The 22,266-nt window shown below is 48.6% G+C and overlaps 1 protein-coding gene across 2 annotated transcripts; it reads right to left on the bottom strand.

Annotated features, from left to right (window-relative positions):
- Positions 1–847: 847 nt before the first annotated feature.
- On the bottom strand, positions 848–21,177 carry FKBP6 (FKBP prolyl isomerase family member 6 (inactive)). Of its 2 annotated transcripts, XM_074594508.1 has the most exons (8): positions 20,894–21,177; positions 19,487–19,576; positions 18,803–19,005; positions 17,522–17,641; positions 16,271–16,465; positions 15,831–15,940; positions 13,169–13,260; positions 848–1,271 (listed from the first exon to the last, which is right to left on the bottom strand). In XM_074594508.1, the coding sequence occupies exons 1-7, from the start codon at positions 21,096–21,098 to the stop codon at positions 13,182–13,184; spliced, it is 1,002 nt and encodes a 333-aa protein (XP_074450609.1). In that variant the 5' UTR covers positions 21,099–21,177; the 3' UTR covers positions 848–1,271; positions 13,169–13,181. The 2 variants fall into 2 exon arrangements, with proteins under 2 accessions (XP_074450609.1, XP_074450610.1); XM_074594509.1 differs by lacking the exon at positions 17,522–17,641.
- Between the last annotated feature and the right edge of the window lie 1,089 nt (positions 21,178–22,266).

Raw genomic sequence — 22,266 nt, 5'->3', positions numbered from 1 at the left:
AAACCCTACACTCCCTTTAGGTCTCTCTTCTTCAAACTAAGTAGCACAGCAGGATTTGACTTCCTCTCGGAGAGCAAGCCATCCTTTCTCCAAAAGCACAGAGGACCAGAACAAGTAGTGGGGTCCAGAAGCGTGCTTGCAAGGTGCTGCCAACCCAAAGCTTTCCTAACCTTTCCCCAGCCCGCCCTCCTCTCTGGGACATCCTACCGAGAGGGCATTTTATTTTAAGACACAGTCAGAGCGTGTTGGTATGGAATCCAAAAGCCATAAAGACGCTGGCAGAACAAGAATGCTTCAGACATTTCTCTCCTGGCAAGCAGCCGCCTTGGATCGCGCAGTGACTACAGGCAACCCTCCCTGCCCAGCAAGTCAACAAGGCACTGAATCATGTTTAGAAGACATTATCCATCCTAGTCAAATACGTGCAGGACAAATGCCATGAAAACATCGTTTCATGTTACCAGGTTCCTCCTCCTCCTCCAGGGCCTCTTGCTAGTTTTGTAGCTACCTGCCACTGTCTCACGAAGAAGCATTTGATTTTTGCGTTTAATAAAGGTGTATGTTCAGAGAGGCATGGGCGATACAGAGTGGATTTTGCTCCAAAAGGAAACCAACTTGACAGAAGCCAGAGAGGAGTCAGCAATATTTGCAGGGGATAAAGCTGGTATTCTTAATTTGAAATTTAGTATCCAGATTCACAGGAACCTTCACCCAAATCAAAGAGCATAACATGCTGTCGCCCAAGAAGGGAGCTACCTATACAGCAACAAACCAGACCCTATTTCCAAATTCCAGCTCCGTACACCGAAAGGACTCTTGCACAATAAATCGGCATGAGTCCTGCCAGTGTTAGTTCTCAGGTTAGTTTATTTTCTCAGAACAAAAATATCAAACATAATTTTTTAAAGAACAACCTGTATAAACAATACAGAACTTCACAGCATCCTACTCCCGTTTACAGATCCTGTAAAAGCAAGAGGTAGGGTGTCAGGAAAGTTTTCTTCAAAGAGTACGCAAGGGAGGGGGAACACCTTCTTCCCTTCTGCAGCAGGACTTGGTTCTTCCGGCAACAGCCTCAGAATATGGCAAACAAACCAAAGTCTAGAAAATAGGTTGTGTATAACCACAGAACCTCCATTTCACGCTCTCAAAACAAAACAGTGCTCTTGCACCTCTTCCCAAAACATAGACGCGATGCCAAGATCTCCGTGTGCCCAGAGGTAGGTTTCCATCCTGTCCAAGATCCACTCTTTTTGTCAGCTGGTGAGGTCCTAGGATAACAAAATAACACAGTCAGTGTCCCACAGGGATCACCTGTAGATTTTATTCCATTTTAGCATTAAATGGTCATTCATTACTAGCACACGTCTGCGGTGGCCCTGAAACACCCAGAATCTTATGGATTATCACGAGTGGAACAGGTGCAGTGAAATCCCCGTAAATTCATTCAGCTTCCTCACATAGGACTTGGAGGAAACTGAGTATTAAGAGACAAGTGGTGCTCCTCAGGGGTTGGTACAGGGACCGGTGCTGTTTAAAATCTTTGTTGGCGGCATGGACAGTGGGATCAAGGGCACCCTCAGCAAGTTTGCCAATGACAGCAAGCTGTGTGGTGCGGTCGACGCGCTGGAGGGACGGGATGCCACCCAGAGGGACCTGGACAGGCTGGAGAGGTGGGACCATGCCAGCTTCATGAGGTTCAACCAGGCCAAGTGCGAGGTTCTGCCCCTGGGTTGGGGCAATCCCAAGCACAAATCCAGGCTGAGCAGAGAATGGATGGAGAGCAGCCCCAAGGAGAAGGACTTGGGGGTGCTGGTGGATGAGAAGCTCAACGTGACACAGCAATGTGCACTCACAGCCCAGAAACGCCCCGCAGCCTGGGCTGCATCCCCAGCAGCGTGGGCAGCAGGGCGAGGGGGGGGATTCTGCCCCTCTGCTCCGCTCTGTGAGACCCCCCTGCAGTGCTGCCTCCAGCTCTGGGGCACCAACAGCAGAAGGACACGGAGCTGTTGGAGCGGGGACAGAGGAGGCCCTGGAGACGCTGGGAGGGCTGGAGCCCCTCTGCTGTGAGGACAGGCTGAGAGAGCTGGGCGGGTTCAGCCTGGAGAAGAGAAGGCTCAAGGGAGACCTTCCAGCCCCTTCCAGTCCGTAAAGGGGCTCCAGGAAAGCTGGGGAGGGACTCTGGATCAGGGAGGGGAGCCATGGGATGAGGGGAATGGTTTTAAATTGAAAGAGAGGAGATTTAGATGAGATGGGGAAGAAACTCTTTGCTGTGAGGGTGGTGAGCCCCTGGCCCAGGTTGCCCAGAGAAGCTGTGGCTGCCCCAGCCCTGGAGGGGTTCAAGGTCAGGTTGGACGGGGCTTGGAGCAGCCTGGGCTGGTGGGAGGTGTCCCTGCCCAGGGCAGGGGGTGGCACTGGATAATCTTTAAGGTCCCTTCCAACCTAAACCATTCCATAATTTTAGGAACTCAAAACTAGCAGGTCCACCCCACGCTTCCCAGCACTCGCGCTTTTCCAACCCTGACTTGGTTCACCTGCCTCACCTTCTACATGGCTACGCTAACCTTGCTGCCAAAAGCTCGCCTGCTCCTCCAGTGCCTCTCCGAGCTGTGCTTCCCCTCTGCCCCTCCACCTGCAGACAGAAACAGCACCTTCTCCTTCCTGTCCCCAACAAGCTGTTTGAGTTGGTTTTCAAGTGCTGGTCAAACACTGCAAGATCTGCGGCGGAGCTGTGGTCCACGCAAGCATAACGTGGAGTTCCCTCTTGTCCCCAAAGCCATTAAGCACCTGAGATAAAACACACTCCGCACACATTCCCACTGCTCTCCGATGTGCCTGTTGCGTATTTCAACATCCTGCTGCTCGCAACGTTGCTGCAACTGGCACCTGAAATACTCACAGAGGAATACTGATACGGGGGGTATTTCCCCAGTTGGTCAGAGCGCAGATGGCACCGAAACACTACTGAAAAAGTCAGCCTCGTCCCTCCATCATCCACAGGATAAACAGCAGAAGGAAAAACAAAACAAAACCTTTCCACAAGATAACCCATTATCTGTCTCCTACAGAAGTTCTGAGGATCAAAGGAGGTACATTCGAAAGATGCCCTATCTCCTCTCAGCTCAAGAATACCAGGAGCTCAAGCCAATTTTTGATACTCCTTCAGCAGCCATAGCCACTACAGCTCACTCAGCCGGCTCGGCTGCCGTGGCAATCTCTGCAAATGTTAAGTCCGATTAGTAGTAGCAAAATAGGGAAGCCTGCTCCTTAGAGGATATCAATTTACAGACTGCTAACCAGAAGGCAAAAAAGCAGTAATTGTGAGGGAAAACAGACGGTTTGCAGACTAAAGGATGAGGAGATGAAGCATCACATGATGCTCAAAATCCACACCTCATTCATTATATATCCTTGAAAGGCACCACAGGATCACGGGATAATTAGGGCTGCAAGGAACATCAGCAGGTCTCTAGTCCAACCTCCTGCTCAGAGCAGGGTTAGCTACGAGGTCGACCAGATTACTCATCCTCCCCCAATGACCCCAAAGCAGCCAGGTTTTAGTCGGTCTGTATGCTCAGAGCCACACGAAACCCGTGACTCCAACGCCACCCTGCCAGAAAACTGAGCCTGAATCAGGACAATGTCCCTCTCTCAAGGGCTGCCCCCAATTTAAAGCACGGGATAATAAAGGCACAAAACAGTGGAGCAACTTTAAAGATTGCCAGAAACACATAAGTGAAGACTCCTTCCCTAGCACAAACTAGGACTGACAGCACCAAGTCAGTGCAGAGTCACTGTCCCGGTTCACCCAGACTCACGAAATCCTGTGTTACAGTCTCATTTAACAGGCCGCCTTTTATTGCCAAATCTTCCAAACCTGGGAGTTAACGAGGTTCACTGTAATGCAAGACAGTCCCAGTCAGCTTCAGGCTGGCAGCGCTTTCTAACACCTACCCTGACCAGGAGAAGGGGGAGATGAAGTCCCTAAAGAAGGAAAACTACTGGAGGACACTTCAGCTGGTCTCTTCTCTTTGAAAACGGATCAGAGGTAGAAATGCTTAAATCATTTTTCCAGTTCACGGCATAAAAGTTCTAGCAACTAGGACAAGGAAAGAAAGGTTTCTACGGTGGAAAAAAATAATTACGCTTGATGCGCTGTAGTGTTCCACGCGTTATTAGAGAAAAGCATCTTTGCCCCTGTTAAAAATGCAACTGACTTCTACTCTGCTTCTTGTCAGTCTAATATTATCCCCACACAACACTTCCTTTTATGTGTCCCTGATAGGCATACTTAAAAGATAATCACTTGATGTTTCCACCGGCTGTTAGTTGTGGTTTGGGGTGTCTAGCTGGGTATAAAACCTACAGCTACTGAGACTTCTCGTGCACCATAAAAACAAAGGATCAAACTGTGAGTCTTCTGGTTTCATGGCTGCTATTTGAAGTAATAAAGTCTTTACATGAAGCTAATTAAAAAAATATTCAAACCGAAACCCTAAAGCCATTTCAAGGAGTGTTTGATCAGTTCATCTCTTTCATTTCCAGCTAATGGCTACACAATCAAAAGAGAAGTGGAGGGGAAACACACGGCCCTGAAGACGCAGAGAGTTGGATCGCGTTCAAAGTGTTCGCTGCTCCTTGCAGGTAGGAGAACAGCGTGCTCCAACCAGGACTCCGCTCCAATATTTGTTTCCTTCCCTTAACAGCAGGTTGGCAGCAGCTCAGCCACCAAAACCAGCGAGGCACACGCTCGCTTTGAAGTTCAGACAGAAGTCTGTCGGTACCCGCTATGTTAATTCATGCTTCAGAAAGACGAGGCAGTCAATCATCAATTTACAGTAAGCAACATGCCAGGTCACAGGTCATTTATAATCACAGTCACCTTTACTCTGCATTAAAGCCATAATTAACAGTTAATGTTTAACTACAGCTTTAAAATTTGTTTAAGCTGCTTTCTTGCATAAAGAACTGTTGCCGCATCTTCCCCGGCTCCCCCTTTCCTGCCTCCATCTCTAGCAGGGCTGCAGGGAAGTGTCATGTAGGCACCAAACACAGCAGGCAAGATTTTTGCCGAAGCTTGGGAAAACTGGAAAGTAAGAAGCATGCACTTAAAGCACCGCTCCTGCCAGTTCAGCCCTCATTAAACCCACGCTCTGAAGCGGCACTGAGATAACCCCCAGTGAGAAGAGAACTCCTCAAGAGAAGCAATCCAGTCATCGGCTTCGTGGAGGGCAGCCTGCAAGGCTCAGCCTGGCTGTTCCATCCCAGAGATGTGCCTTTAAAGGTTGTTCAGGGAAACGTAGCTTCCACATGTCTCTTACGGGAGACAGAATGCCTTTTTTTCCAACACTTCTGCTCAAATCTAAATAGGATTCTCACTGACCATGGAGAAGAATGGAAGGAAAGTTCTGACTTGGCAGTCAGAAGCATATGGTCCATCTCACACCACAGCTCCAGATGAGCACACTCGGAAAAGGAGATGTTACGTGCAGGCATCTGGAGCATGGATCAGCAGAGGAGCTAAAACATCCTCGAACAGCAATTGCCCAAGAAGTGCTCTTCACTCAAACCCCGACAAGTCCAAAAGAAATTGCCACTCCGAAACGACAGCTTGGAGAAAAACCACCACTACCAGGAGGTGACCAAGCTCCTTCTGAAGCGCACCACGTGGGTGCCACGAGAGGTTACTGACAGGCTCCAGCTCTCCCGAATGGCAAGAAGAAAGCCCAGCGACAGCTAGGGTGCTATCAGCTAGCTGATAATGAGATGTGCTGGGCAAGCCACCCTGATACAAGGAGAAGAAACAGCTATTTACGACACCAGGCTATCATGGTTTTATCTGGACAACTATTAGAGGGAACGCAACGTATCGCCATCCCAGGGAGCCTGTCTCTGAGAACGCGACGTGCCTTCAGAAAATTGCCTGATTAGGGTACCACTTATCTGCTCTCTAGGGAAGCAGTTCTGCAGTCAACCATACCCTCATTTCTTTCTCGAACGTGTTGTTTGGGGATGTCCAGCTGTTTGTGGTTCAAGTGTCTCGCTTTTATGGCCAAGATGGCTGTGAAGCTATCTTCTGAGTGCAGCAGCACACAAACACACAGACGCTCAGAGACTCCCCGTGGCTGAAAGCTCGAGCTTTCTCCCATCACAGGTGCACTAGGCATCCAAATTCAGATGACGGTGCAAGGAGCAGATGCACTACTCCTCATTTATAACACCAAGCTATATGAACATCCATTGCCATCTGAAGATCTGCACTTACGTGCTTTTTTCTCAGGATTTTTTTTTTTTTTTTGTAAGTCAATTTGTCATGATCCTCAGCGAATTTCAAGCACTGCCTGTAAGCTAGACAGACAGCTCGGCGGCAGGATGAATTCTCTGGAGATCTTTAACAAGTCTCAACTCCAAAGACCCTGAATGCTGATGACACGCACTACGATCCTCAACCTGAGCTGATGGAAGAAGGATCTGTCAAGCCTGCTCAGATCTCTGATGGGACAAGGATACCTAAAGCAAAAAAGGAAAAACAGAAAGCAGAGCTCTTTCCCAACCATTTCCAAAAAAAGCCCCTTAGACCAGCACCCAGACAAAGCAACAAAACAACTTGTTCAGAGAGCAAGAGGTCTCAGAAGAGGCACAATTATGGGAAGGTGAAAGAAAGGATGAACTCTTCAACACACACTTTCTGACTCAGAAAGGACTTCATCCAGCAAGTCTGGGATGAAACTGATCCTTACAGCAGCTCCCAGTCCTTCAAGAGCTCAGATAACTTTCACGTCAATAATACTCAGCATTCTGTCAAATCAACAGGTCCCCGATAAAGCAGGGTGGGCAGTGGGAGAGGCACGTGAAGGTCATGTCTACCCTTCCTGGAAATAACTCTGCAGTTCTGCAAACCCACTCACAGCAGTGCCAAGACACTCCCCGCATCTTAAGCAAAAAGCCTTTCCAAAAGCAGCATTCCCCAAATCTGAAGCCCTCGTTAGTATCTCCTGCCTCCTGGTGCTGACAACCATAACACTGTGTTTTTGAGAAGTGATGTTGCCACAATGTCAGACATAGCACTCAATGCCCCAGTGCTGTTCAAGCGGTGATGCAGCTCCCGGTCCCCTGTCAGCTGCTCTGTGTCGCTGCTGACGGAAAGGACACCCCATGGCAGGGCTGCACTTGGCCAATAATGCTTGGTACCTCACAAGCAGCGCAGAGGAGGATTTCCCAAAACCACAATGAACACTGTTCAGGGCACTTAGCACTCTTTTTGGTAACCTCGGCTGTCTCTGTATCACCACAGCTACTGCAATGTCCAGTTAGAGCATTTTAAACTCTTCCGAAGTTTGTCAAGAGTTTCACCGCTCACTCTGCTGGAGCGGAAAGCTGGCAGTGCTCATGAGACCCTGACCAGGACCAGCACCCTCTCGTAATCAGGAGAGGATCTCACCTGAAGCCTATGGTATCAAGTCATTCAAATTTTGTAGTTTCATTTGAAAAAAAAAAAAAAAGTGGAGACTATGGAATAAGAAAAAAAAAAAGCCCATGGAAGGCCCCCCCCCCCAAAAAAAAAAAAACAGCCATGAGGGCACGGTTCGCACCACCATCACCTGAAGTTTTTTTCTTCCCAAGTGTGTATTGAAGTTGCCTTCTGCTTGCGTCAGCTCCCCTTTGCTCTGAACGCTGCTATCAGCTCTGACACCTGGTTCCAGCAGCAGAGTCCTCAGTGCAGTGCCACGCTGAAGCGGCAAGACACAGGGACACCCATGTTCGGTGACACTGACCCCAGTGTGGCAGGATACATGGGTACACCAGCCAGGCCACAGCTGGCCCACATCCATGCACAGTGATTTAGATTATTGAGCTCAGCAGATAATTTAGATTATCTGCTCAGGATAAGATGTCTCTGAAATCAGGCAGTGAAAAACATCCTTCACTCTCTGGAGGTGGCAATGTCCTCCAAGCCCAAGAGGATACGGGATTCTTCACACAGGCACAGTAACAGTCCTCTACACTCAACACTCCTTCGAGAAACTGGACTAGAAGACCCAGCACACAACAGTAAAGTACGGAAAAAGGCCCTTTGTTTCGCTGAGTAAGGAATGATCTTTTAAAATCCTCAGATTTAAGACTAAGAAATAGACAGGCTAAAGACATTTCTCCTGCTAGGTCAGAGAGAAAGCCTGGAGCACCCCAGAGCAGCAGGACTGGTGGCCAGGTGTGCCAGTTCTGCCTGGGTCAGCAGGGAGAGCTGCTTACCACTGTCTGTAATGCCACAAGGACCAAAAGTGGCACTGGGGACTTCTGTGCCCCAGCTACCAGCACAGGCCCACTGTAACCTGATCGCAGGCATATGAGTCACAGGCACCTGCAGCCGGCTCCCATCCAAAATCGGTTTGGTCACCACCTACTTGGGTGTAGGTTTATCCAATTTGCCTTTTTACCCATCAAGGTAACAAAACATTTTTACTTACACTTCATACAGCTTATCACAACTGAAACATGACGGTTGAAGAAAGGAGACTTTAAAAATGGTACTTCAGAGAAAACCTTAAAATAACCATGCGTCTCCTTGCTGCTGGAAGCGAAGACCAGTAACTCTGAACGTTGTGCAAAACTAAAACTTTCTTCTTAAAGAAATTCACATCTTACAAACAGACCATTCTCTTTAAGCTCTACCTGCACAACAAACTAAGTATTATCATGGGAATGAAAAGAGACCAGCATCTTTTTCACTCTCTGCTTATTTGTAACAGCAGCATGTTTTATCTTCCTGCTTCTGCCGAAAGCTCTGAGAAATAAAAGCCCACACAAGGGTATTCACCGGGGGCTCAGCCCGTCCTTTCCAGGACAAGTGTGCTGGGTGGCCTCGGGCAGGCAGAAAGGAGCTTGAGGAGAAACACAGCCAGGAACCTGCTCCCACCTTATCTGGGAGCTTCGTGTTTGAGCACGCAAAGGAGAACCCCAGACTTTAGACACTTGCTAAGTCTTAGAGAGGATGGCTCCAAGCTGGGCCCCACGGCAGTCCTCTGATGAGGCTGGAGAACCCTCACTTCACTGACGCCTTGGAGGATGGGCACGGTAGGGCACTGAGATATTGCATGGGTCTCACTCCTATCCATTTCACATCGTCTTTTCACTTCTAAGCCCAGGCTGGACCTCCTGGTCTGGGAAAAGCCACTTCTAGTGCATTCAAACCAAGGATATGTGTCCTGTACACCTGATCAGGAGGCACGTGTGGCAGGGCATCCCTAAGCAGAGATGGTGCCATCATTTCTCCATTGACAGTGTCTAGAAGAGACCAGAACCTACCAGTCTTCCAGAGAGGTATTACAGGTACTACCACAGGCATGAACTGCAGAACTCCTCTAAAAGAAAGGAAGATGCTAGGAGAGGAGATATCTGGAGGGAAAACTAAAAAAAAAAAAACAAACAACAAACCAACAACCCAACAACCCAACCTTATTAAAGCTTTTCTCCTTCCTCTGCCTAGCAAGGAGAATGCTTAATTAAGTCATCCTTCAAGGCTTCCCGCTCGCTACAGCAATGCTCAGCATAAAGCAGATACTTCACAATCTCCTTCGCAGCACAGGACATCTCGGTGGTACAATAATTTGAATATTCTAAAGGAAGAAGTGAAATTGCCGGTTCTCTGTTGCTCAGCTTTAACACAGTGGGTAGGGACAGCATCAGCAGGAGGCACATTTTAGATCTGCTCAATAATAAGGGAGAGCAGGAGGGGAAGGAGCAAGTTGCTGTTGAATCAAAGTCTGGAGCCTTCCCAAGGCAGGAGTTTTGACTGTGTTATGCACATACTTCTCAGTTTATTTGCAAGTCTCTTTCAGCTTATTAGGTCAGTTTAACTGGCAACCGCTGCTGATTTTAAGCCCAATTATAGTCCCTTCTACCTGGTGACACAGCCCCAGTTCCGCAGCCAGTTCTCACCAATTAATGGCTTCAGAATTCCTAGACCCTGCTATTCGTAGCAATCTCAAGTTTGACCTCAGAGTCATAGTTTCCTGTCGTAATTTAAGTATTGTTTGTTTTCACTGGAACACCTCCCTGTATGCTCTCGACTACTGAGACCACTTCTCCTGTGTATTGAGCTGAGATACACGTTAGAGGCAAGCTTTCAACTTTGTCCCACCTTTAATAAAAAAAACCTCAGAGACTTATCTTTCCAGGACAAAACCATCACCAAGGACCCTCTACTAGAATCCAGACATTTCTAGGGAATTTATCCCCACTCTCTTGGTCATGGAGGACCACAACAATATGAAATTCCTTTTTTTTTTTTTCTTCCAGGTCTTTCAAACAAGAAAGAACATAAAGATCCAATAAGCCCACAGTCCTCAGCCCATCCATCCTGCAATTTAGGGTACACAGAGGAGGACTTTCAGCTATGCACATCCCAGGTAACCTGGCTTGACGTGTCTGCACCACACAAAGCGTACAAAGTCAGACAAATAACCCAAACCCAACGAGGGGTAAGCACAAGATTCAAGCCACTGGTTTTGGAAGGAACTGCAACAGGATGGATTTAAGAAAGTGTCTGTACTTCTGTTCCCTCCCTCTGAGTATTTCTGAATTCCTCTGGGAAGCATCATAAGTGGCCTTGCATTTCACTAAAAAGAAGACTTATTCTGACCTGAAACTCTGTTAAAAAGGAAGACAATTTGTTCCGAACAAGACATTGTTTGTGGTCAGACTCTACAGCGAGAGGGATACAGAAACGCCAGGCAGAATGAAGATATTCAAGTGTGTCTGGGTTTGAGTGTCATTATGCGAAACATACAACACAGCCCTGGACTATTAAGTACAGAGAAGTGAAGCATTTGTCCCTGTGACGGAGCAACCACTGCAGAACTCACCAAAAGACAGAGCAAACCCACCTGGGAAGGAGCTCTGAAGCAGCGGGATGGATGTCGCAGTGTGCCAGGAGGATGAAAAATGCCACGACTACAGCTCCCAGTCATTTAGCTGGTAAGCTGGACAACGGGTCAGGTCAACGCTTAACAAGCGCCTGCCAGCTGGTATACAGGAAAGTTTTCCATAGCTGTTGTGATTCCACCGGATCATTAAACATGAGCTACAGGCAGCGTTCACAGGCCACCTACTCACTAAATGCGTAAGACAGAAAGGATGAAGCAGGTCTGTCACGCTGACCAAGTACAGCCTGAACTGAACTTGTACAAAGTTGTCAGAAAACACCAAAGAATGCTCTGCCTCAAGTCTGACTCATCAGCAGCGCCTTTGATAGAGAGCAGGAGCTCCAGTTGGAACTGCTTTGCTCCTCTCAAAATATGTAATGAAGTTTTTAAGCAAGACGCAGCAGCAAACCAACCTCCAGCTAGCACAAGGCTCTGCCCTGCAAGAACCTCCTCCTGCAAGGGATTTTTCTTGCCATGAATTAATAGTAGATTCTCGTGTAGGTCTCAGTGATTTATGTTTGTCTGGAACACTTAGTTTATTTTAATGCTGTAACTAAAATCAACTTCAAAGGAGGTTAGAAATCTTTTTGGCTGACAACTGTCCCTCAGCTGTGTAAGGCAGGAGAACTCCAGGAAAGCGCTGTACACGTGCATCGGTAGGAGTCAGTGGAGAAACTCTGGCTGATGAACAGTTCAGCTCAATCTTTAAACTTGCCTTGTTTCTCTTTTTCTCTTCCCCTTTGCACTTCTCAGTCTCCTACTAACTGAAGACACTGTTTTACTTACAACAGCAGCTACGTGCCATCACACCAACTGTGTGGAAATCAGCATCTTTGCAAGCCACTTTTTGGGAAACAAGAGGCCACGCAACCTTGCCAGTGGAGGACCTGTCTGGTGAACCAGCAGACCAGCACATTCCTTCAGCGTTCCCACCACAAAGCAGGGCCAACTGATGCACAGATCAACACAAGAAGCGTCTCAGGTCAGGCACTGCTATGTACTATCATCAGACACAAGAGCCAAGTCCTACAGGCTTCCAAACTGCAAGTCTCTGAAATTCAGCAAGTGAAGAATTGAAGCCTCCTTGCCAAGTCCGGAGCTGTGGACTTCCTGCCCATGCTGGCAAGATCACACATCACTTTTAAATCCCCTTTCACAGCTACTTGCCTGGGGGTAGGCACCTGCTCACCGATGTGATCAGCATCATCCTGAACCCAGGGCAGAAGAATTTCTGCTCCGAGACAGTTTAACAACACGCCCAGCTCAGAGCGGGGCACAGGGGTGAAGGCTACAGCAGGGAGGCACATCCAGCCAGAAGAGGGTTGCGTCGCATTAGGAAGCAGCACTTCAGTCAAACCTCCTCCTCTAATACCACCCGAGCTTCCTCACAAGCACAGACAAAAGAGCCAACCTTAAAATAACCGACCTGCACCCTGCACTGCTGATGACGGAAAGGCTGCTAATCCTCATCTTCTACAGGTAGAAGTACTGCCTGTACTGCGTGAGAGGGAACAGCAGCAAACTCTGACAGCCCTGTGCTGGTGATGCTTTCTGACAGAAGGCTGCTGTCATTTTCTGCAACTCTATCCCTAGGGTTTACCCTGAGGCAAGAGACCAGCAAAGACTTCCACTCCCCCTTACACCCCCTGAAGGTTTTGAGAAAAAAAAAAAAAAAAAAATGATGAAAGAGCCTTTGTGCATTTATAAATCTGTCAACTTTGCTAGAAGATTTAAGGCTTTAAAGAGTCCAAAACATCTATTTGAAATTTTCTATACAAACAGGTTTTTTAATATTTAAAAAAAACCCAGAAATAAAATATTTAGATTTTTCTGAAGTGAGGCACTCCAACAGCTCCAGACAGGAGCGCTGGAGGGGAGGAGGAAATCCAATTCTTAAGTTTGACAGGAACAATTTTTTTTTGTTTGTTTCTTTTAATTGGCAGAGAAGCAAGACTCCACAGCTATTTCTCCCCCTGAGTCTGACAAGGAATAGCTGGGATGAGCAGCACAGGAAACAACAAAACCAAACGTACTCAAGTGCTGCCAGTTTCAGGTTCCTGTCCCACACCAGCACGCCTCGTAGGAAAGATTCCCCAAGCCAACAGTGCAGCAGTGTTTCACCCCACCATCCCACCCCTTCCCCTCCACCCACTCCCATTATCTTACATTTTGTTCCCCACCTGAAAACACAGTTCATACATGGCAGAGGTTTTGAGAAACCTCAGCCTTTGTCACAACTTGATTACCTTTTTTCTCTGGTTAGCCAGAAGAAGAGTTGAGAGGGGCAAACATTCGGCAGCACATTTCTTTCTCCTTTTCCATGTAGTCCCTGTAGCAGCTGGAAATTAGAGCAGAGCATGGCATCACAGGCTGCGGACTGCCCACCCAACCATCAGTGCCACAAACAGAAAATAATTTTTTTTTTTCTACATAACTACATTAGCCTAACATAAGAGTGTGCTGGTAGCAAAGAGGCAGCTCCTCCAAGCCTTTCTTTCTGCCTTGTCAGGGAAGGAGAGCTGGAAACCCTGGGCGTCATCCCCAGACCTTGGGTCTCTGCTCCACTGCCGACTATTAGTGAAGTAGATGTTCAGATGCTTTCTACACCAGTTTTGCAAGCGCGTAACGATGCAAAGAAACCCCCACCTGTATCCTGCCATCTAGTTCTGTGTTTCCTCATTTGTGCCACTCCTTATGTAAGCTCCTTCAACACCTAGCAAGAGACATCGTCCAAGCACCCTACTCCAGGACATCTACCTCTGACACCAAATCCAGGCAGAGGAAGGGTAAGAGACAGCAGTGATTTGTGTCCGGACTAAGTGGACAACAGGGCAGATGGTTCCTCCATTCTCACTTCCCTGCAGTGTCACGTTAGCATGGCAACAGCTTCCCAGACTGCTCCATTTGAATCGCTGCTTCTCCAAGCACAGCGTCCTCTGCACCCTCTGCTCTCACCTCACCAGCGATGAGGTCTCACTGGTGAGGAATCCCTGAGCCAGAGGGTGATTCATTTTGGGCACCGTCTCAGGGATCAATGGCTGCCCACATGGTCAGCTTTCCTGCATTTGCTACCATATAAGGTCAAAAGCCAAGGGTTTTGGTGCACCACACCAGAAACAGCACACATGTGACACTGGCTGATGCTCTCTCAGCCCCCCTACCATCGGCACTCCTGGGTCCAGAACCTCAAAGTGTGAAATTTTATATTTCACAACTATTTCACCTTTCAGTGAATATTCCATTTCCGAAGCATTTACCAGATCACATTACGAGTTTTCTCAGGCAAGGCAGTTTGGCAGCATTACTGGATCTAGACTGAGGTATGGCATAATCAACACCACCCAATAACGTTGTCTTCGTCTATTTTATACTAATTCCACTCTTTGTCAGAGTCAAAGCAAAAAATACACCAATTTTAACTGGCACTGAAACAGAAACTCCAAAACAGTGGTTTAGCGCATATTCAGCTTACTGACACATGCGTTAGCTGTACGTGCTGCTATCTCCAGTCAGAGATGACGAGCCTGCCCGCTGCTTCCCCGAAGGCGGAATGCCTTGTTGCTTCCTGGCAGCACAACCTCAACATTATTAGCAAGATTTCTCTTTTACCTGCCAACGTATTTCAAACGAGTCTAAGAAAACACACGAGCCTACCAGAATCAGGACTTCTAGCACTGTACCAGGATCTTTGACACTACCCACGTACCAAGCCCCCGAGAGCAGCTTGCCAGCCATCCAGACCTATTTCATAACTACTTGCGCTTACCTAACAATTTGGTAGCTACGTACCCAGAGGCAAATCAGGATGAATAGAAGAGGTTTATTTCAGATTTCCAGACCAACAGCTAATACTGCCTTCAAGTTCTTAGTGCTTCAGAAGTAACAGAACAAGTCTGAAGACTTGGTGTTACCTCAGACTATTAAAGACAAGGTGGATATATAGGACACCGACGTGCAAGGACAACCCCCTACCAAAACACTACCTGGTGAAGACACCCAGCTCACGAGACCAGCTTTTCCAGCTGCACCCACTACTCTAACAAGAGACATTACTGCTGCCTACAAGCCTTTTTGCAAATGCCTAGCAGCGACACAAAAGAAGAGGGCTCATATTCAAGGGCTGCTTTGTGATCTCTGAAGCTGGAGACTGCATCGCCTTTTCTGCGTCTGTGAGCAGTGCCAGAAGTACAGCACACGCTTTGGGGAACCAGCTAGCGCTTTTGCCGGCTTCAAAGGGAAGAACAGAACGAGGGCAGAGGCTGGCGTTAGTCATGTTTTGGTGGGGCTAGGGCATGACTGAAGCTGGCAGGATTGTGCTGTACTCAGCCTGTGGGCGCAAGGAAAGTGAGCAATCCTGAAGGCAAAGTTATTACCTCCAAGACAGCATGAAATTCACTTTTAACGAACGTTAGTATTTGTAGCATTGTACACTGAAGTACTCGCTGTGCAGAAATGCTGTTGTAATTAATCGATGCATCTTAAAGGGAATGAAAGTCACACTTATTAATCCAGAACATTACCAGCTTGAACACTAGCCTACTGCATTTCATTGGTTTCGAGGCATTTCAGCAGCCCCCGTCTCCCTGTCATCACCCTGACCTACCTCCTCACAGTGAGCAGAGCACCCACAGCCCCCCAGAGAAACTGTATGGAAAGAGTGGGTGCTCTCAGCTTCTCACCTACCACTTGTAACCCCTGTGTCTGCAAAATGTTTGAATCAGCTGTCTCCACACTAAGAGAAACCTTCTGTATTTTCCCCAAGTTGCTTACTAACCCAGAAGTCTTGTATTTTGTTTTTTGTTTTTTTGTTTTTTTTTTTTTTTAAAACATATTAAATATTTTTTGAGTGGGTGTTCCAGCCTGTCTAGGCACTCTTTCTTCCACTGGGATGGAAAGGAGGTCTCTCACCTTGCCAACTTTTTCAGCTCATTGTTAATATCGTGGTTAAATGGCTGTATGTGCTGAGCTCGGACCAGGAAATCCCGTGCTTTTTCGTATTCTGTCATGCACAGACAAGCCTGCCATTGAAAGAAGACAGATGCATTGTAAGATAAATACAGCCTCACCGCCATTCTTCAGGCCTGAAACACGTGCAGCCACAAACATTTCCGAGACAGATTCAGGTAGCTCGGGAATCCCCCATGAAAAGATCTGTGTGACAGATTTACAGAGCGACAGATTTTCCAACAGGTCAGACACAGACAAACCACCTTGACTGCTGCAACAGCTTAGGAGGCCTGGCCCAGAATTTAGTGGTTCTCCTCGGTTCATTCGAGGCTCTCTCCACAGCCACAGTCAGAGCAGGGTATTCCTTGATGTGGCTACCAGAGGAATTTATTTTCACCCACCTGGCCACACCTGAACAGCGCTTTGGCGTTTTTTTGGTCAATCTCCAAGGCCTTCTCCCCGTATGCCAAAGCTTGGGCAGGACGTTCCAGTTTCAGGTAAGTAAGCGAGAGATTCAGAAGCACCAGCAACTTGGAAGTATCAATCTGACACTGCTCTGCCTCGCTGGAAGGGCTGCGACCGAGGATCAAGAAGGCCTGAGCAGACAGGAAAAAAGTACTAGTGCACAACAAATCTGTTATGGAAAGTGAGAAATCCATCTCATCAGCCAGCTACACCCATGTTTCTGTTTACCTACGTCAGTTAAAAATAGTAATAAGCGAAACTCTAAATATACTGCATGGCATTATCAGCATGATACCAGCTCAGCCATAAGACTACAGGTTGAAGAACCTATCAAGGGACTTGAAAGCAGCAGAACAAAAATACTACGTCCAGATTTTAAGGCCAAAGACAGAAGAGAAATCTTACGGAGAGAAAAGAAATTTACATTATTTTTGTTACAAAGAAACACCAAGAAAAATCTCACAAAACCTCACTACTTCTGTGATTCTGAAATGAAGGCAGATGCATTCGAGTTTAGGAACAACTGAGTATTTTCCTACTGAGAGAGGCAGCAGAGTCTCTGTCCTTGGAGACGTTCAAAACCTGAACAGACAGAGTCCTGGCAAGCCTGCTGCTGTGGCTGACCTTCCTTCAGCAGGGGACTGGACTAGACAACCTCCAGCGGTTCCCATCATCCACAAGTACTGTGCGATTCCCAACGGGAAGGCTAAAAGTAGGGTGCCCAGGATGACAGCAATATCTCTGTTTCCAGATTGCAGGGATTCTAGGCTATTCCTCAAAGCATTAACCAGCATGCTGCTGCAATGCAAGGCCATGCTGCATTATACCATTTCCCAGCAGAAAGTGACCTGAAAGGCTCCAGTTCAGCAGCCAGCCACATAAATCACTCGGGGCTCGCAGAGCCCCCGAGATGTACCCTTCCATCTCAGCTAGAGCCCAGAGGGAGCAAGCTTGAAAGAAAAGGGTTCTGCCTATTTCTGCTAACCCTTCTCCTCCTTCATTTACCATTGTTGCTCACACAAAAGCAGGTGTTTAAGATCTGTTCTTAAATAACAAATTATGCCTGGAAAATATAATGAAGTTATTCGATCTCTAACTTGTACTTGTTGTGGTGAGCTAGCACTTAATAATCGCTGCTTTCACAGCTTTTCACAATGGAAAACACATTTTTTTTTCTGGTGTCATACCCTTTTGTATCTCTCTTTAGCACCCTCAAACTGCTGCTTACGGTAGAGGTAGTTGCCAAACTCTCTCTCCGTGTCTGCCACTTTCAACACCTTTTGTAGCGGAAATGTATCCTGCTGCTCCTGTGTAAAGAAACACCTGAACTTCAGCTCAAACAAAAGCAAGCAAGCAGAAAGCTCAGATAGGAAAGTCTTGCAGAGTCCCCTTCTATTCACAGAGGAGGAGCCAGGCCGTTCCAAGGCCCCTGCAGTGTCCAGCCAGGCCACCACGACATGGCATTTCCCTTCGCCAGGCTGAAACATGACACCATTCTTGTGCTGATAACTCCTGCTGAAGAGTACTACCAACCCGGTCAGGTGAAGCTGATTGAAAGGCTCCATCGCTCTAAATGGCTCAGAATCACCCAAGGTGGCTGCCTCAGGCCAGCTCTGGAACCAGCCTGACACCCACATGAGGTATCAACGAAAAAAAACCAAATAACAAAAAACGCCCAACAATAATAAAAAAGATAAAAATCCAGGGACAGGTTTTCTTCTGGGTTTCCAAGTCTGAACCAGCTCACAGAGAGGTCAGCTAGACAAAAAGGGCAGGCAACTGGCAAGAAGGGGACTAAGCTCTCTTGCAACAAGTGTGGTTTGCTCGCAGGGCTACGTGCGGACAAAGTGGCCTGTGCAGCAGCGGGAGGGAATGAGGAGGACCTCCCCCACCAGTGCTGCTGCCTGTGCCCCACTCACTGACCCACAACCACAGTCCAAAGCCCTTTACATGAAAAGGGGGAATTAACAATAACACTGTAACTCACCAGGGAGGAAAGTGAACAGTGAAGAAGCACTTGGGAGAGCAGCCAAGAAGCAGAGACAAAGGGTGGGAGGTGAGGGGGGTGGCACTTGAACGCTGTGTACTGAACAGGGTTTTTACATATAGCTCATTACTGTTCCTTCAGAAAAATTCCTGGAAGCTGGTGCCCTCTAGTGAAAGCGTGAGGTTTCTTGTAAAGCTAAAAATAAATGGAAATCATTCCACTGACTCAAGCACACAGGAGAAAACAAAGGCAGCACCCAACTTCTCCCTCTGCACAGGACTGCAAACAGAGCAAGGCATGCAGGGGCAGCGTTAGAGGGTATACATTTATATCAGCGTGGAGCTAACAGCCCAGGGTCTGGATAACCGCACCTGCAATTAAGCTAAACATACGTAACACATGAGCAACAGCAACTGGAAGGAAAAGACAACAAAGGTTTGGCCTCCAGATTTAGGTCTCAAACCTTATTAAGGCAACTCACAGCAGTCAATTCAAAGAATGCGTCAGATTCATCCGAGTCTAGGAAATCCAGCACCTCCACTTCAAACATGACTGTGGCGTTTGGGGGAATAAGAGGAGGACAGCCCTGCTGCCCATAGGCATAATCTGGCGTGAAGACAAATCTTGCCACCTCTCCCTTCTTCATTGTCAGCAGGCCAATTTCCAGGCCCAGCAGCGTAATATCTGTCGCAACAAGAAATGGAAGGTCATAAGAATCACAAACCTGGAAACAACAATTTCTGCAGAAGCCTGGAGGAAAAAGTGCTTGGTACCTCATATCTCAGCAACTACAAGGGTCAACTGCCCTGTTATGGCTTATCAAGGCAGTCTGCTGCTGGGACCAAGCACACAGTAAACAGTGACATCTCTCAGGTGATTTAAAAAACACCAAGACAAGCAGCTGCTTCAGGGCAGGCAGCAAGCACCCCCGCTGCCACCAACAGCACGGGCACCGCTGCTCACTCCCACAGTCAAGAGAGGCAGAGGGTGATCAGTTCCAGACTCACCATCACCTGTGTGAAGCGGGAGGCTTTTCGACTCAATTAATAAGTTTTAAAGGTTTCAACTAACCTAAAAACACTAAAAAGCATTTAAATTGACATATGTTAATGGCCTGGTCTTTATAACCCCGAGTCCAACCACAAACTTTTTGGCTCAAACCTACCTTTTCCAAGTTTCATCAGCCTAAGAGACTTGTTGTAGCAGTTTGTGCAGAAGGGCTCATCACAGTGTTCCAGGTACCCGGAGTACTTCACTGCAGCCCAAACCGAGGAGAAGAGAAAAGCAAGAGTATGATTTCATACCAGTAACAGTACCATTGGAACCACACTGGGAGTTTGTTTTGCAACAGGAATATCATCCTTTTATCCTGCTTTTCTTTCTTGCTTCTGCTGCAAAACAGCAGAGGCAGCAGAAACTGCCTTGTCTTTGTACCAAAAACCTGGTCATATCCAAGCAGCCAATTGGTGTTCATCGTGTTTTAACATCAACACAAAATAAACCAGCCACTTCACAGTGTTCATGCCTTTTTAATCAAGAGATGTGATTTTGTATTTCTAAGAACTGGAATGGAAACTTCAGCTGTAGAAATTAAAATGCCCCAATTATCTACAGAAATGCGTAATCAAGCCTTTCCCAACCAAAGCTGGAGCCCTAGAAAGAGAAACAAAAGGGAAATGTACGCCTCCAAGCTTGGCCACTCGCCAGAGAGCTGTACAGGTAACCCCAGTGCTCACTCAGTTACAAAACCCACTGTAATGGCCTTCCCTTGACACAGCACCAGGCCCTTGCACTTCGTGAACCACTTTCAGCTTCAAACTTCTGTACGGTGAACACAGGCGAGACCGGGAAATCCTGCTTTTCTCAAGGTCGGGATGCCCTTTCATTTAATCTGTCAGCCACAAAAAGTTAAACAGAGTATCCCAAGTGCTAGAACACTGATAAGGGAGAGCAGTGTCTGAAACTGAAAGACATACTACTATATAAGTACTTTTAAGTTCTCGTTCTGATCTCACACTGAAGCCCAAAACACACAGATTGGCCAGCCACCAGTATCTCAACATTAGAGGTTCAGGGGATCTTTTACAACAGGTTTCCCCCAGCACACATTTCAGGCGCAGCCACACAGAGCAAAGCAAGGACCTTGCACTGAGACGTAAATGACATAGAGGAGCACGAGACCCTGATTGCAGTCTATGCTTCCAAAGATTTTAGGTTTTCTTAGTCCTGCTAGCCACAGATTAAGTTTAACAGTTGCCATTTATAAAGAAAGCTGCTCAGGAAATTGCCAGTGGAGCCTGCAGACTTATACCCATGAGGCAGGACATGACGTTACCCCTGAGTGCAGCCAAACCCACAGGGAGCAGAGCTGTGAGATCACGCAGCACTCGCTGCAGGAGGCCTGGCTGGCGGCAGACACAGTGGGCACAGGGCCCTGGGGAAGGTGTGAAAACCAGGCCAGGCCCTATGACAGGGGGATGCCCAGCTGCTGCCACACGGCCCCCCACAGCCCACGGGCGAGCAGGGCCCCTGAGTCTGCCCAGCACCACAGGCCGCGCAGGCCCAGCACTACCTGCCAAGGAGGCGCCCGGGGGTACGGCCTGCCCGCTGCCAGGTCGCAGCTCCTCCTTGCGCACCCCGCCATCGCTGCTCAGGTCGCAGGCCCGTGACAGCCACTGGAAGGGGAACACGGCCGCTGCCCGCCCCGCCGGCTGCGGCCCGCTCTCGGGACCAGGCCGGGGCCAAACCTCGCCCTCCGCCCCGCCGCCCCCCGCCATCGCCTGCCGCCCCGCGCCGCGCGCCCTCTGCACCAATCACAGCCCGCCCCGCGCTGCGCTTTCAGCCAATCACGCTCCGAGGAGCGACAGCGTCCCAACAAGCTGCTTAAGAGCCACGCGCCGGCGCCGCTCGGGGATGACGTGTCTCTGCGCAGCCACCGGCCAATGGGTGACGGCGGCGGCCCGGCGCTGCGCACAGCACCCTGGGGGATGTAGTCCGTTCTGCCGGGCCCGCGGGGCTGAGCGGCCTCCTCCGGGCATTGTTTCCCTCAGGGACACCCGGAGGGTCCCGCCGGGCGTGGCGCCTCGCAGGCCGGGGCCGGGTTCTCCCCGCGGGGCGCTGGTAGCAGCCCCAGCACCGCACCCGCGGGCCTGGGCCTGCTCCCCCGAGCTGGGCCTGCGCCTGGGGCCTGGGCTCGGGCCCTCCCGCGGCCGCAGGAAAGGCCCCCTCGAGGGAGGGACGTCCCCGTCCTCCCCTGGCAGCCCTCGCAGCGGAGCACCCGCGCCTTACTGCGGCCTGTAATAAATAGAATCATGTTTGTGAATCAAATCAGGCTTTCTTAAAGGCTGGTGAAAACTTACACTGTTTCGACTCTTCACATACTTAAATCGCAGGCATCCAGCGTGTTATCTGGTGCACTTTGATACCTCAAGGCCTAAATCACAGGCATCCGGTGTGCTGTCTGGGGCACTTTGACACCTAAAGGCCTAAATCACAGGCATCTGGTGTGTTTTAACACTTCAAAGGGAAGAGCTAAGTTGTGAGATAAGCTGAAAAGAGTCTCCCCAAGGACACTGATAAAGATGAGGAGCCTTCAGCCTCACGACCATCAGGAGGCGGGACAAGACCGACCCCCTAGCAACACGTCGCTCAGACACGGAATATACCAGGATTGACACATATACGGGAACCAGAAGAGTATATAATCAACTACTTTCGGGAAGTGGGTGTGCGCCGTTGGCGGAGCAAAGACTCCCCGGCCGCCCAGCGCTGTTTTGCTTGTTGCCGCTTGCTTAATAAACTAATTTGATTAATTGGACTGGTTCCTGTCAATTATTGGGCCTCAATCTATAACACGGCCCGAAGACCTGCAGCCTGAAGGCTGAGGGGTGCGCCCCAGGCCAGTCCCCAAACCTCTGTCCTCCCCCATGGCTGGACCCTCCTGTC

The sequence above is a fragment of the Larus michahellis genome, chromosome 7 (genome assembly GCF_964199755.1).
Source record: "Larus michahellis chromosome 7, bLarMic1.1, whole genome shotgun sequence".
In the NCBI taxonomy this organism is placed as follows: Eukaryota; Metazoa; Chordata; class Aves; order Charadriiformes; family Laridae; genus Larus; species Larus michahellis.
The sequence above is the reverse complement of the archived record's forward strand: the minus strand, read 5'-3'. Positions and strand labels throughout refer to the sequence as shown.